Below are 16,991 nucleotides of genomic sequence, written 5' to 3'. Positions count from 1 at the left end.
ATCTGCACTATAAATATAATCCAAATACTCAGCTCAAATGTTTTGCATAACGTACACTTTCGGCAGTTTGTGTTTCCCAGCAACAGGTGCGTTCAAACCAAAACTAGAACGCCACTCATGCACATACGCAGTCACGCAGGCACCGATAAGACACAAACACACACACACACACAAACACACACAATGCTAGGTCGTACCTGGAGCATCAATTAGTTTCTTGTAGACGTGTAGGAAGGCAGCTTCTGACTCCTTGCTCCTCTGATTGACAGCGTCGATCTAAAGCAGCAGGCAGAGCACAACCGGATCAGGGAGACAGACACAACAGGGACTACAGGTTCACAGCGGGCCACAGCGGGCGTCTTGGCATGAGAAGACTCGGGTGTTGATTGTTTGAGGGTGCAATCTCGGAAGAAATGGACGGTGTTATGGTGTTTGGAGTTGATACATATGAGAGATGTGCTGTGTTTTGTGTTGCGGGATGTGTTAATGTCCATGGTGAGGTGTTTCGATTGGTCTACATGCCTCCCTTAATTATGTGTGAAATGTGGCTGACTTTCTTGCTTATTCCGGGGTCGTAGAAAGAATCATCCTGGACTTGGTGAGATTAATATAACCGCTCTCACTCAGTCCAACTAACCAGCAAAACGACTCAAAAAGTAGAGAAACTTCTAAAACAGGGGGGGGTTGTTCTGCTCTTCTGGTTAGGCTGCAAGAATCTTTAATGCCTGAATGAGGCACCACAACACGAGGAAACACAGTGACACCTGCAGTACGCCAGTGTGGACATTTCCCCTCCCTCAACCACCAAGAAGGCTTTGGAAGATTGAACTGAAAACAGGGTGTTTACAGAGCACCATTATTCACCAAAATCTTCTATTGGGATACGAAAAATGTATTATTATATGATCTCAGCCACAGCCCTCAAAAAACAGAGACTATAGCGTAACCTTTGGAATCACAGTAGACTGGCTTATCTACCCTTCCAGATGAATTCCTGCCATTTGTGAAGCCAGCCAGCCAGTCAGCTAGATAGCCAGTCAGATAGCCAGTCAGCCAGGCAGACAGCTAGTCAGCCAGCCAGCTCTGGCACTGCTTTTGAAGTGAGGGCAGCCAGTGCCAGCTAACTGGGTCATCACCGCTGGCTACAGGAGGCGAGAGGGGGGGGGGGGGAGAGGGGAGGAGGAAGACAGGGAGGAGGGAGGGAGGGAGGGAGGCCTGGGAGAGTGTGAGGAGGAGGAGGAGGAGGAGGAGGAAATGGAGGAGGAGGCGGGGGACAGAGGAGCAGCTAAAAGTATGCAGAGTTATTGAGCCTCAGCAAAACACTGTAAGCCGACAACAAACGCAACTTGCCACACACTTTCATCCCCCTTTCTCTGACCTGTGGGGAGCTGGTGTTTGCGCGACCCAGCAGAATCAGCACCGCTCCGCGACCAAAGAACCCTGTCTGCTTACTCACACATCATAACCCGATTAATGTAGAATAAGTCGGGACCAGCGAGGGGGAGGAGGAGGTGACAGGACCTGGCACGGGCCACAGGCTGACCGCTGAATCGTGGGCTTTCACGAAGGTTGTATATGATGTGCATGGACGATACATAATTAATTATAGTATGTAGATCACGTAGCATGATCTACTCCAGGCTCTTGGTCTATGGTGAGCAAGGTGAATCAACGGACCCGCAAAGGACTGAACGGGGGAACGCTCCTGTTCCTACTCTAAGACAAACACAAATAAAGTGTGAGGAGTAGACCTCACACACACAACACAGGGACCAGGCCCACGCCGGGCCCGGCCTCTACTCAGGCTGTGTCGGGTTGGGTTTGATTTATACATGCAGACAGGCATACTGCCGCAGCGAGACGCCATGCAGCGTCAGCCACTGTGCTGCTCCAGCTGGGGAGAGGAAGACATTAAACATTCTCAGATGGGCTTTAGTGGACAAAACATCTGGGGCCAACTAAGCTTGGCCAAATCCACCAGCCCTTCCCCTCTACGTCGCTCGCAAGCTCTTCTTTTGCACACACACACACACACACACACACACACACACACACACAGACAGACACACACACACACACACACACACACACACACACACACACAATTACACAAAATGTACAACCATGCCCACAGCTGTTCAAGTTCATCGCTTGCGAATGTATGATGCAGTAGCGAGCAAGTTATGAAGCATGGGAGAGAGAGAGAGAGAGAGAGAGAGAGAGAGAGAGAGAGAGAGAGAGAGAGAGAGAGACTAGAGGCTAGACGGAGGGTAAACAGTGGTTCCCCTCTGGTTCTGCCAGTAATCATGACCACCATGGGTAAAGCTTGAATAAAGACTTTTTCCAGTGTTGACTGCATTGGTCTAAATCTACTACTATTCAAATCTGAACCTTCATTTTGCTATTTGACATCAAACCAGTGTTTCCCCTCGATTCTTTTGTAGCAGTGGTGCTGTGAGTTGGTAACCTAGCAACACTAGGGGGGTCCGGGGCATGCCCCCTTGGAAGAAAATTGTGACAAATATCCCTTCAAATGGTTACTTCTGGTGAGATTTTTTCGGGAAAAATGTAAAGATTGAGCTTCCAAATATGACATAACAACCAATAGAGTCAAGGTATCTGCTGAGACCAGATCATTGTGCAAATGTGCCTTGAACTTGGCAGAAACTATTTTTTTTAATTTTTTTTTTGCAAATCTTTTAGCTTCAGTTTATGGCTGATAAGACTTGGACTGGCTTTGTGTTTTAAGGGAATGCATTTAACTGTTACAATATGTACGTTTATCATGTTTGTAGTGAAATTCAGATCCAATGCTTCGACCCACGTTGGGCTGTTTAGGGACGATAAGCAGATTGCACAATTTTCTGAAAGATCCTTCTATAAACTGGTTAATACATCTTGCCACTTCATATTGATTCTGAAAATATGCTAGAGTTAAATGACAGATTTAACAGCCCATTTAACATTCTGCATTGTTAAATGGCACATTTAACAACAAGTATTGCTTTAGTTTTCATTAATTATCTTTAAATGAAGGATTGAGAGAGTGATTATTAATCACTGTGCTAGCCTTTCATTTCCCAAGACACAAGACTCCACAGACACCTATTTTCACAACCTAAATCCTTCGTTCTAAAACTTGAACCCCCGACCTACAAATTCAATCGGTAATAATAACTCTAAAAAGGCCCAGCCAAAGACATGTGCAGCTTGCAGCTTACATCCTCGCAGCGTACCCATTCACCTAACGAAACTCTTGTCCTATCCAGAGTATACGGCCAAGTCAGGCCTCGCGCACTTTGAACTCAGGGCATGTTTTGGGGGGGAACTCAGATTATTGTTTGTTGTCTGTTTGTTGTCTGTTATTGTACAGAAACGATTGACGTGGGCCAAAATGAACACCACAATCACAGCACTGTGTTAGCCAGGGAGAACTCCAACTCTGCGTAACCGACGCTACGCAAACACCACCTCAACTGGGCTCCTTTTAAACTATAAACCCTACTGGTGTAGGTAGGTGGCCTCAGCAGTGTGTCTGTGTGTGTGTGTGTACTTCTAAGGATGCTTTGACAACAGACAGCCTTTTTTAGTATTGTTGTAGTATATATACAGTATATATTTTTTCCACCAGTTTTCAAATTAAAAACAGCTGCCAGCCAGATACAGTGCCACAAGAGGACTTCCAATGAGCGGAGAGGGAAGAGAGGGAGAGGGAGAGAGAGAGAGAGAGAGAGAGAGAGAGAGAGAGAGAGAGAGAGAGAGAGAGAGAGGGAGAGAGAGAGAGAGAGAGAGAGAGAGAGAGAGAGAGAGGGAGAGAGAGAGAGAGAGAGAGAGAGAGGGAGATAGAGAGAGAGAGAGGGAACAAGAGGGAGGGAGAGGCAGATAGAGAGAAAGAGGGAAGGAGAGAGAGAGAGAGAGAGAGAGAGATAGACACACACAGACAGGAAGTCTGGCAAGCAACCACCCAGACAGAACATGTCAAGGTTTACGAGGTGTTTGGGAGGGCGTATGGAGAGGAGGGACTCTTGTCTTGAAAAGAAATGACAAAGCTGCAACAGAACAGTTTGTGAGTATGGCAAACAGAAGATAGGAAACAAAATCATACGAACAAGAAGGATCATTTAGTTTTCTTGGAAGTTACATTATCTAGTAATGCTCACCTCTGCCTGAAAGCCTTTGAGCAGTGGAGCTACCTGCTTCCGAAGGTCCTATGAGACATAAAACAAAGAAAAAGGATTTAGTATATACAGTATATAAATGTGTTTTTATTAATGGCTTTTGTGCCGAATAGAGAGTGAAACAGTGGACAACCGACCATAGAGGGAGTGACGTGGCAAATAGCTATGTAGCATTCGGCAGCAAAGGCGGGATCAAACCCGGACGTATTGTACCGCTGTGTTTTCTGCAAAAGCGGATGAGCCAGCCAATGATTACAGGGTTAACCATTTGAATCACGATCGTGAGGGTAATAGTGCCAGTGACACTTCTACAGACACTTTCATTACAAAAATAAAAGTACATGCCCTGCAGGCTGGCTGCGAGAGCAGAGACACAAACATATCAGTTCAGTGACGTCACACACAGATAGTCCAGCCACACTTCCAAAGGCAGCGCAGGAAATGTTGTGTGTCCTAGTTTCGTTCCAACCAACATTAACATTAATGTTATTAAAATCAAAAGGTTGAATAATGTATCATGTGAGAATAAATAATGTATTCCAACCTGAATTAGCCGGGGTCCCAATACCTGGGCCTTTTGAGGTGGACACACTAAGTTTAGTAGTAGTTTTTCCACACTTTTACATGAAGAAAGAGTTCCCTGAGACATGTACGGCTACTGCGGTATTAAAGCGTTGTCCAAACATTTCTGTAGACCGTTGAGTCGGGGAGGCCTCAACGACATGTGACAAAGGGAAAGAAAGGAAACCAAAAAGAACACGCACACATCTGGTTTCAACATAACACTGTTAACCTGGAACAAGATGGCTCCCCAGGCCCTGGTCCGCAGTGAACACCAGCACTCAACACCGGCACTACACACACACACACACACACACACACACACACACACACACACACACACAGCCACACAGAGCAGATGTGCTATGTGTGACCATTTGGACAGACAGAGACAGGCACACACACACACACACACAACGGGCGCCTGGTAATGCCATTGTATGCTGCTTGAAATTGATGTACAGAGACCTTGAGTGAATAAATCCCATCTTCTAGGTGGAGGTCTGAGCAATGAATAATGGCACTTTAAAAAGTAGCGAGCATGTGGGTGCTAAAAGTCAAGGCTTGGACGGGTCTGTACTTTCTTCCTTACATGGAACAGAAAAACCAGGGGGACACCGGGCTATTAAAAGAAGTGTTTGTCAAAGCGAGGGCAGTGAATGCAGAAAGAGCAGTGGTGGCTGAGGAGACAGGACAGAGAGGAAGTTTCAGCCTTCCTGGAATGAGGACCATTTGGTAAAAGGCCTCCCCTCCTTGCAGTTATTTTTATGAATGTGTGATTATAATAGAATATGCACTGTATTGTATTAAAAAAGAGAAAATGATTGTCGGTGCTGATTCTGTTTATATTTAATTCACGCTAAACACCTTTTACTAACACAATCCAATTGTAGGTTTTCACTGGTTTGACCAGTATAGAAATTGTGCTCAAAGTTTATCTATAAATATATCTAATGTGTGTTACATATTACTTTATATTAAGAAGCAGAGTGGCACAGGCAAAGTGGAACGAGCATAGACACATGCGCATGTAGAGTAGTCAACCACAAGGCATTGGAGAAATTTGAAAGGAAAGAAAGAAAGAAAGATTCTCTCGCCCACCCCTGACTGCTTCCTGTTCTGGACAGGAGCCCAGAACTCCAGGGGCAACAAGCCTGTAGGTCCACGCACACACACACACACACACACACACACACACACACACACACACACAGACACAAACACACACACACACACACACACAGACACACACACACACACACACACACACACACACACACACGCACAAGGCAGTGCTCTACAGAAAGATGCAGAGCGAAAGATTAGAAAGAGGGCAATGGAGTGAGAGAAAGTGCAGCCAAGTAGCTGGGCTCCATTGAGGGTCTTTCTCCTGGAGCAGTGTGCCTTGAACACTGGCCCTGCGTCCACTCTCCAGGAACACACAGTCCTGGACACAAACAACCCATTTATGACCAAAGAAAAAAAGAGGAAAAAAATGACGCCACTTCCTCTCTTAAGATTTTAGGGCAGTTCCCCCCCCCCCCCCCCCCCCCCACATTGGGGCCGGGCAAGGACACAGAGCATGCAGCTTTTCATATTCAATCTGAATGTGTTTTAATGCCGTGGTCCCGGGGAGCTAATGGCAGGGGCCAGTAAGTGCATGCGGCTCTTGAACCTCGGAGAGTCTGACTGATGTTGTTGCCATTGCAAGCAGATCACCTTGCTCCTCACACACACACACACACTCACTCACTTCACTCACTCACTCACTCACTCACTCACTCACTCACTCACTCACTCACTCACTCACACACACACACACACACACACACACACCACACACACACACACACACAGACAGGCACGCACGCACGCACGCACACACACACACACACACACACACCACACACACACACACACACACACACACACACACAAGCACACACACAGAGAAGCCCCAGGTACAAGTTATGCATTTGGGTGAAACATGATTCATAGTCATGCTTGGTAATCCTCTCCCTTTCTGTCACTTTGTGTGTGTGTGTGTGTGTGTGTCGTGTGTGTGTGTGTGTGTGCTTGTGTGTGTGCGTGTGTGTGTGGTGTGTGTGTGGGTGTGTGTGTTTCTGCGTGCACGTCTGTCCAGTCAGGCTGAAATCCAACAAAATGAATGTTTTATTTGGGGGCTTAGCTTTACTTGGTGAGGGCGGTGTTCCGGGTGTGTATGTGTCGAAGGGGGAGGGCGGACTGAATGAGAAACGAGGATAGTGACTCACTGCGTGCTCGCAGTAATAAGGTGTGCGTGTGTGCCTGTGCGTGTTAACCTAAAATTTATCGAAGGACAGAGTTAAGAGAAAGAAAGGACATGCCATAAGAGATCCACAGGGATTCAAAAATACAACCACCAAACAGCATTCAGGTGGACAAAAAGGACAATTTCACAATCTCCCAACTGCTTTCAATTGGCAATTTAAAGAGTTTCAAAATGCTTGCGGAGGATATGCCACTAAGTGTGTGTTTCTGTGTGTGTGTGTTTTTTTTGTGTGTGTGTGTGTGTGTGTGTGTGTGTTTGTGTGCCGTGCTTGGGACTAAGATAGAGACTTCTTGTCTCTTCACATGAATCAGTGTTTTCATGTGTGTTGCACTGAATCATCTGTTGAGACGTTACAACACTGATGTTCAACAAAGTATGACAAAAATCACACACACGTCCACAAACACACCCACAGCCATAAACACACACACACTACAAACCAGACGGCTATGAAACGGTGGTGTGGTGAGATGATCCCAGGTGTCTGCTGTTTGTTCAAAGACAGAAAAGGGGCTCACCCCATTAGAAGAGGATGTGACATCAGCACCATTTCCACGACACTACATTTCTCACTGCTTATGGGTGATATGCTTTTGTTCTCAACGAGTTGCCCTGACATAGTGTGCTCTGTACTCTGTTTAGCCGAGGTCTTTACTCTCTCCATGAGAGGCATAGAGATCCCTGGGACTATGTCGGGGCACAGGGAACAATGATGTGAATTATTTAAACACGGCAAGACTCACCGTCACCGATTGTCAGATGTTTTCTGCCTCTGCGGCTTTTGAGTGTTCTCTCTCTCTCTTTCTCTCTCTCTCTCTGTCTCTCTCTCTCTCTCTCTCTCTCTCCCTCCCTCCCTCCCTCCCTCCCTCCCTCCCTCCCTCTCTCTCTCTCTTAAATACACACTTACTTACAGTTTATATATATATATATACATTGCACGGAACCTGCAAACATAACATCAACCAAAAACACATAACCTAAACAACAACCCGTACCCTCTGCTTTGGATACTCTTTCTTGGAATGAGGTCAACCTCTCCAGTGCACCCCTCCCCCACTGACTCCACAAACAGCAAACACAGATGAGTCCAGATCCCGATCCACACCCCAGCGCCCCCCCGCCCTAACCGGTAGAGGGAAAGGGGAATTGGGCAGAACACTAAAGGACAAAAGGGTGACCGTTGAAAGGAGGCTCAGAGACATGCCCCCTTCCCCCCCCCCAGCTCGACCAGACAAGACGATCAATCAACTGCGGCCGCTGGAGACCCCGTCCCACTCCCGGTGGGGCGATAGACGTGCAGGTGAGAGAGGACGCCAAGGAGTAAGGGCGGCGGATCATAATTAGCTATGAATCGCGGGCATGGCGTTTGGCTGCCGGGCGACCGCGGGAGAGCTATTTTTAGTGGTGGCTTTGGGACAAGAACCTGCAACGCAGCCAGCCGCGCAAATTGGAACATGCACGGAGGCCACATGAAGCACGCCGCTTCTGCGGAGCTGCATGTGTGTGGCCGTCGCCGGGCCAGAGCTGCATCTGACAGAATGTCTTCCTGCGAAACACAAATAAGGGAGCGGGGCCGGCGAGGAGACAAAACATCTCCAGGGATTGCCCTTGGGGTTTAGGTTGACCTTGTTTGGATCTGTGTTATTTGCCCATACACGTTAATCATAAATGCGGGTTTTCCTACCTGGAAGGAGCATTGTGGCTGAACAATAACAGTAAAACGGAGCATGGAAAATTCACATTGCGACGACAACTGATGCGAATGCAGAGGTTGCGTCTTGGTGTTGAATCCCGCCGGCTGCAGTGCTCGGTGAGCCCATTGGAGGCGATAGGGAGACCTCCGACCCTGAGACGTATCGAGACAGCAGATGTGTTTAGCATATCCTTCTTCATGTGTTAGACAAAATAAACTACTTGCCGTTTGCGGCCCGCATCAGATTCCTTCAGCGAGAGTGAGAGTGACAGATAGGGGACAGACGAAGGCAATAAGAGAGATGGACAGAGGGATGGAGGGAAGGATGGAGAGAGGCATGATGAGGGATGGAGAAAGAGACATGACGAACGTGAAAGAGAGGGATAGCTGAAGACAGCTAATAGTAATTTATGGATAGTAATAACGAATCCACATGTTTAGTACAGCCCATCTAATGATGTTAGCTAGACAACGAAGATGCCAACAGCCATAGGCATTGTCCTGTGTTACACTTAAAGCCAAACGTAAAGAGAACTTCTTGCTCTGGACACCATGGGGACTTTTTAATATTGATGTAAGTTTTACATAAAAGCTACCAAAATAAATTCAAAATAGTATTTTGCAGAGAGGGAAGTAGGTTGGGGAGCTCCCATGAGATAAGGACTATGGCCCTCCTTAGACCAGAGCTTTGAAACTCTCTCGGTATTTGAAAACGGTGTTGATCGTGGCACAAAGGGAGGTGTATTCTCCGTCGAAACAGACCGGAACGGATGCACGGCAATGCCAACCAAAAATACAGGACCATGAATATCTTCATAGGAAGGAAACAAAACAACATGCATTTTTAGTGGACACGGCTTCAGTCACACGTGCCCGCGCATCAATCGATCAATTGTTACCTTAGGAAACTATGCACCACTATGCAACAAAAACAAAAATCACCATTGTTGCACAGTACTATGTTGGATATCTAAAAGATTGGGAGTGGGTTTAGTGTGAATAGCTGGCATGCGCCTATCTATTGCAGGCTCCCAGAGTACATGAAGCGTGCACGTGTGTGCATGGCTGCATTCACAGACACTGACTCATTAAGGTCAGCAGTGAGGGGGGGGGGGGGGCCCATTCTAAAAATAACATGCAGTGACCCAGCAGGAGTTGGAATGGATGGATATCATTTATCAATAAAAACACTTGACATTATGGATAGATGTAAGGGATAACGTTCAGCAAGCCGGGACATTATCGCGAAATAATCCCCTGCATCAACCTAAATGAGCATCAATAATGATCACCTCGCTGTACATTTGACCACAAATTACACAGCTACCTACTAAAGATATAAATAATTGCCCAAAAAGGTTTTACAACAATATGTAACAACTACATATATATTTATACATAAACACACACATATACAGTATATATATATATATATATATATATATATACATATATAAATATATAGAGAGCCAGAGGACCAAGAATGGTGCCCCTCCCCCAGTCTGAAACCTGAGCTAAGGCCAGCAGTGTCTCCCACCACAAGACCACCCACAGCCCAAGTGCAAATTTCTCCAGGGGGGGTAGACCGGAGAGGCACAATAACACAAACTAAAGTACAACGGAGGAGAGGTTGTGTTAAAATGACTTTGAACACATCGGACTCGAGGAAATGGCTGATCAACAGTCTTTCACAGACTCAATAAAAGTACAAATTGAAGCCCACGTTTTAACACAGCGACTGAAATCTCAATCATTAATTCCACAAAGCCAAGATCCGTGTCCACTGTGATTCACCAGTTGAATTAAATTAGGAGGAACTATCAGCGCTGCAAGTGTGGCTATTTCAGTTCTAGTTCAAATCAACCAGAATTGTCCCGTTGGTTCCCGCTTTAAGTGCAAACAAAATGAAACGTGGCTCTTTTCAGTCCAAATTGGGTAGCCTATAGTTGAATGACTTCAACACCAAAACATAAAACAAAAGTAAAATAGTATTCACTCTAGGATATATTTGCACCCAAAATGGTATTTGTGCTTACTTTTGTTCTAGGTGACAAGTATTTGGTCTAGGTAAGGCTCTGTTGTCAGCTTTATCTAATAGCGATGGGATTCAAGCTGAAAGGCTGAAATGCCATCTGGCTTCCTTTGGATAGGGCTCTTAAGATTGCTTTGCTATCGAGAGTACAGATCTAATATCCTTCTAATTCTAACTCGGTTTGACGAAATCTATGAACTACTGATCAACCAACGGTTCTTCACGTTGGTTACACACAATCCATTGATCCAAAAAACAAACAAATGAGCTAACAGGAAGGGCTAGCTTAAATACTTTTCATTTGAAGGATTGACGTTAGGGCACTTGGGCCCGTCAGGTTTGTTTATATGTTAAGGTCTCTCATTAGAGAGAGTTCTCCTCATATTGTGAGCAGTCCCTCTCTCTTTAAACCATCATATCACTAATCCAACTTCTGGTACAGCCCTAATTCTTTCTATGCCCATTCAAATTCTGTCCTGTTTTGTCCTAGAGCAATACATGTATGTATTGTACTGGGAAAATTATATTTTCACATTCCGTTTCTCTAGCTGCCATTTGTTGCTATGTGCCTGTTTTCCTGACCCCCTCGGGAAGGTTGAGAAGCCGGGGCTCCAACAGATTAGGCATGGCTACATCCCCCTTTATGACATCCTGAGGAGGTTCATCGATAGTTTACCATCTGGTTAACAAATACTATAGTTATAGTGGGGGGCAGAGCTGTTCTCAGCATCCTGACAACAGTGTATAAGTCCTTGCTTTTGCCAATGCATTGGACTTCTCCTTGCGGAGCTCCTGGAGAGAAGCAGGGCGAACTCCCATCTGAGACCTCGGATGATTGTATGTTATGCCTCAGATTATTGTTTGTTGTCTGTTTGTTGTATGTCAGTGTACCTTTATTACTTCATTAAATTAGCCTAATTGTTATAAGTTCGGATGACTCTTTATTCCTACTCAGTTTATACTGAAACGATTGACCTGGGCCGAATTCCCATCACAGTATGCATATACATTCAATATTTGCACAGTGGACTAGTTTGAAATGTGTCAGTGAATATAAGGAGTGGTGTTAGGAAGGTCTTCCATGGAGGAGGTGGGGTTACTCTGTTGGGTTCAGATGAACTTCTAGCAACCAAAGAGGACATACAGGAAGGTTTAATGCCCCCTGCTCCCCCACAAATCCTCTTTTTGTGTGGTTTCCTGGGGAGCAGTTCTGCAAGGCAAAGAATAACTTACTTGTTGACACAATGCCCTTTCAGACTACACAACGACCTTGTGCAAAACTGCCGTGTTGAACAGACAGGGTTGATGCGATTCCAGAGTTGCATGATGTCTGTCTGATTAAAAAACCAACCGATAACAGAGCGTCTTCCGGATTGACCTATCTTATGATAACACCATAGAGAATAAACACATGAGGCGAAGCAATAGTTAGTAAAGTAAATACTTTCAGCCTATCATCTAATGGGTGCTTTTGCTTACTTACTCCTAACATGATGGTTCAAAAGTACTACTGTTCTAGTACAGTGTCCACCCTGTCCCTCCACCCCCCGCCTTCCCCCCCCACACACAGCCCCTCTGGAGGGGGTGGTGCAGGGTCAAAATAGCTGCGTCATTCCAGGATGTGCGTCAGCAGGAGGGTAAATTATTGAGTGGGGGTTTCAAGACAAAGTCAGCCCTTACATTCATTTACAGTGTGCAAATGCAAATATAGCCCCACCCCCCACACATGGACACACACACTCTCTCTCTTTTTATTGAACAGTGGTTTTTGCTCGCCCACTAAGTCCTCCTCCCCGTTGGCTGAAAGGTGGCATTAAAGCAGCTGATTGGCTAATGAGAGGGCCTCAGAGGCAGGAAAGGGGGTTGCTCTGGGCTAATATAAGCAAACGGACATGCTGACTGCGGATACTGGTGAGAAGTACAATTTTTGTTGGCTTTTTGCTGCTCATTGTCTAAAACTGGCAGCTGTTTTGAGGACACTTACCATAAAAACTGAAGCAAATTTATAGATTTAGAGCTACAAATAGTGGCACATCTCATGGGCCGACTCATAGCTCAGAAGAGGATATTGGATATATTAATAGAATAGAATGTAGGTGTGATTGATTGCACTGTGTCTTTGGGGCAAAAGCCCTTTGTCCTCTTCATTTACGCCCTATATTCCTTATCATTGCTGTAGCAAAGACAGTGATATTAATAATGGATTCAAAATGATAATAACACAAGAATAACAACCATAATAGTAACAACCTTATCTACACAGCATCTTAAAGTAGATCCGAACCATAAGCATATAAAGGCGGCATATTCCCCCTCCAAACCCCCCAACCACCGGCACCGCCTCTTAGTCAGATGATACTCTCGTCTAACAGGTGAGCCACTGTCCTCTCTGTTCTCCAACCATCCCGCCGTCTGTACTCCTGCTCACCCAACACATTCCTCAGCCAGGTTACATTACAGCCCTGCCTGTGAAATCAATAGCAGGCCTTTTAGAAGAGTTCAGAGACGAGCTTCACAGAGCGACCAGGAAAAAAGAAAGAAGGGGAGTTTTAGGCTGTCTGCCTTGTGAACATCTCTCTGGCGTTGTGGTGTTAAACAGGCAGGGCTGTAATTAACTGAGCGAGACGCTAGTCAGCCGGAGGATTGGCGCTGTGCCACCGAATCAGCCCTAATTACTATATTCATTTTGTCAGGAACGCTCATTTTGCCGCTCCCACTGATAGGGCATGGCAGTCTGGGGGAAAACTAACGCAAACGGGCAGCCCTGTATGTTTCTCAGAGACCAGAGGAGTAGGCCGAGTACCGAGTAGGAAGACAAATAGAGTGCAAACGACATCAAGTCAACTCTGTTGCTCGGCAATCCAAACGACATCAAGTCAACTCTGTTGCTCGGCAATCATGTTCAATGGGCCATTGACTTGACCAGACTGAACTGGACGATATATATCTGTACTCTGTTTGCTGCCAATCTTTAGCACACATATTTTATTGCACATTATTGTACATACTGACAGAGATACTATCTGTCTTTATTCATCTTATTTTGTCTTTATCTCCAATGGCCTGGCCACTTCGGCTGCAGTAATTCAGGAATTTCCCTTTGGGGTATCGTAAAATGTTATCTATCCATCTATCTAGCAGAGCAAGTACACTTTATGTCTGGTTGGATTGAAATACAGCTCAAGTCACTTGAGAACGACAATTCATCAACATTTGAACAAGTCACAGCTGTACAATTACCTAAATGCAATTTTGGAATGTCTGAACATTTGGGAAGTATGGGACGTCATAACTGCTTTGACCATAAGTAGGCCTATTCAAATACACCAAACAACGTTCTGCTTGTTAGATGTTTTGAGAGATAACAGAATATATATTATTAAAATTGATTATCAAAATTCTTGAAAGATTAATAATTAAAACAAATCAGAGGGTGGTTTTTAAAAATCAGATAGTGGTGATTTTACATTTGGACACTTAGCAGTGCAAGAAATATCACCATTATGCGATTGCATACATGTGTTTAAGTAAAGTAGGTACTTCAGTGTTGTGCCATCTGTCTTTGGTGCTGCACCTGTTTCCCGCTACTGTACATTGCATTCCTTCTTATGTAGGCCAAAAAGTAGCTTTTTAGATTTATTAAACTAGCGCCATATCTGAGCACCAATATTTCAAAGTAGGTTCCGCTGTCCTATTTTAATCATTACTGTCTAATTGTAGGTCATGTATTTATTGGTGCAAGAACAGGTCATCAACTGATGAATTACTGGGCTTGGTGTATAAGTTATTCTGGAGTTGTCCTACCTGGGACGTAAGCATGCCAACATTTCTATTGACATTATTTCAATGGTGTGGAAGAAAAGAAATGACCAAAATATACAAAGACTCTCTTGTGGATTTACCGCCAGCACAAGCGGAAGTGCTGGCTCAGGCCTTGGTTGGACAGGAAGGAGCAGCATTGGGCCAGAGGTCGAGGCAATGACCTCTTTAGAGATCAGGCATCCTCATTATCAGTGTTGGGTAGCGTTAGTGTTGGAAGGACTGGGCAATTGATCGCATTTTGATCACGATTTCAATTTTAGCATCAAACGATCACAAAACTAATATAATCAAGTTTTCTTTTTTTTTGAACAGCTGGATACATATCTGTACATTATTTTAGATTTGAACATTTTCTTTTTGACCATTTTGTGTATTTATTTAAGGCGAAATTTCAAAGTTCTCAGTTACAAAGTGTTTTTTGGGAGAGACATGCTGAATAAATGCATCATGTTTTCAAACTCAAAAAATAATCGTTTGAATAATCGTGATTTAAATATTGACCAAAATAATTGTGATTATGATTTTTTCCATAATCGAGCAGGCCTAAATTAAAGTAACTAGTGACATTACACTGTAACCTCCTGAAAAAAGGGAATCTCAAAGCGCTTTGTGTTTCATCTGCACATGTGGGTCAAAAATGTTTTTTATCGACATGCAAGACTCATTTAGTTTGGTTTAAGGAAGCAAAACAGGCTTCCCATGAGGGATGAAAGTGAGAGCAGGAGGCAGACCACTGCACAGAGTCTGTTCCCAGAGTCATCTCAGGCCCACCCTTCTCGATCCTAAATGGCATCTTCACTTTTCAACACCATCAATTAGCAGATCTCTTCTCTCCTAAAACGTTTGAACACATATTGGATGTCTTACATTTGTCTCTTAAATCATATTCCATATTTTTCGTATTTATAATATGGGCAATCGAATAAAAGCTTGATACATAAAACGTTGTTTGAAATGCATTTTATCCACTCCCATCGCTGACCAGATCACTCTCCACTGAGCGGGAAGCTCAGCCAGCTGCAGCAACACGCTGAGTCTGCACTTCAAAACAGAAGGTCAGCTTATTTAATTCTTTGTGGCACAAGACACAAAAAAAGCAACTGCCTTATCACTAGACAGAAAAAATGTTTTTGACCAAATAGAATAAAAGTAAATGCTACATGCAATGGCAAGTCTGGATTTGGCCCAAATGTCCTGTTTCCATGTTTTTATACTCGCCCCACAGCTTCAGTTTTTACAAATTTAATTAATTTGCCCTTTCTTATCCTATCAAATGCCTATGACAAAGTTGCTCAATCTCTCTTCAGTTATTTTTATTAGCACTTGAGTGCGGAAGCAATACGGTCTTAAGTGCTGTCCCATACCTTCCCTAAACCCTACCACTACGCACCAACTCTCTCACTACCTCACTGCACCGTAGTATAGGGTGTCCCAGTCTATGTGTGTAGTGCCGTTCCAGCCTTTCAGATGGCTATGAACGGAGTGAAGGCAGTCGCTAGCTCGCTGAGGTGGAGGACAGAGGAAGAATCCCACAATCCAACAATGGCAGCCAATCTGAAGAATACAAATGTGATTATAGATAAGTAATATGTTGATAGAAGGAAATGCTATATCTGTCGGAATGTCTTTCAAAAAGTCAAAGTTGTATTCATAAAATCGAGAACTGAAAAAGGAAATGTATTAGTCATCTTGAGTCTGCAATCTACATCCCAACTGCTGGGATTTTACCAATCCATTCCATTTGCTGGGGCCACTGAAGGAAGGCCCCAAAATGGAGTTTGAAGGGGTAGGGGAGGTAATGGGACACAGAAGGGCTAGACATTATAAATGGTAATCATAAGATGTCCATCTATGCAGATGTGTTGGTTTGCATCATTAACCCAGAGAAATCCGCTAAGCCATTGAACATGTGGTGTACAAAAACAGCATTCACCACACGTCGAAGGAATTTCTGAAATATTTACGATTAAGAGTCAAATTTATTAAAATGATAGTAAGCCCAACCCTTAGTGATGAATTATATATGTTGACTCTTCCTTTACCAGCAAGATTAAAGGATAAAATACAACCGAGGTATAGCAGTGGCTTCGGAGCGCTTGGGAGATTGATGGAAATGATTCTCACCCTCTCCTTACATTTCTCTTCAGGCACCAATCTGGAGTCACCTCTGTATAAGGATCAATAACAAAACTGATATCTGGGAGGAGTGGACCAATGCCAGTAAGAAGCTACAATAAATAGAAGGCTCCTTTAACCAGTTCAGATGCATTCAAATGCAACAGTTCAAAATGCAGCTACAAGGACACTGGCTTACCCGAATCCTTATCAATTGGACACATTCATTTGAGACCCAAATAAAAAACACACAGAGCAGAAACGGACGAATACGATCCG

General features: G+C 44.5%; 1 protein-coding gene across 1 annotated transcript in view; it reads right to left on the bottom strand.

Annotated features, from left to right (window-relative positions):
• LOC307076945 (homeobox protein cut-like 1) overlaps window positions 1–16,991 on the bottom strand; it is a 90,978-nt gene that overhangs the window by 40,139 nt on the left and 33,848 nt on the right. The window contains exons 3-4 of the mRNA XM_079738177.1: window positions 4,161–4,208; window positions 198–276 (exon numbers count right to left, since the gene is read on the bottom strand). Coding sequence (XP_079594303.1) covers window positions 198–276; window positions 4,161–4,208 — 127 coding nt within the window. The remainder of the gene's footprint in view (window positions 1–197; window positions 277–4,160; window positions 4,209–16,991) is intronic.

The sequence above is a fragment of the Pollachius pollachius genome (genome assembly GCF_949987615.1).
Source record: "Pollachius pollachius genome assembly, chromosome: 6".
In the NCBI taxonomy this organism is placed as follows: domain Eukaryota; kingdom Metazoa; phylum Chordata; class Actinopteri; order Gadiformes; family Gadidae; genus Pollachius; species Pollachius pollachius.
The sequence above is the reverse complement of the archived record's forward strand: the minus strand, read 5'-3'. Positions and strand labels throughout refer to the sequence as shown.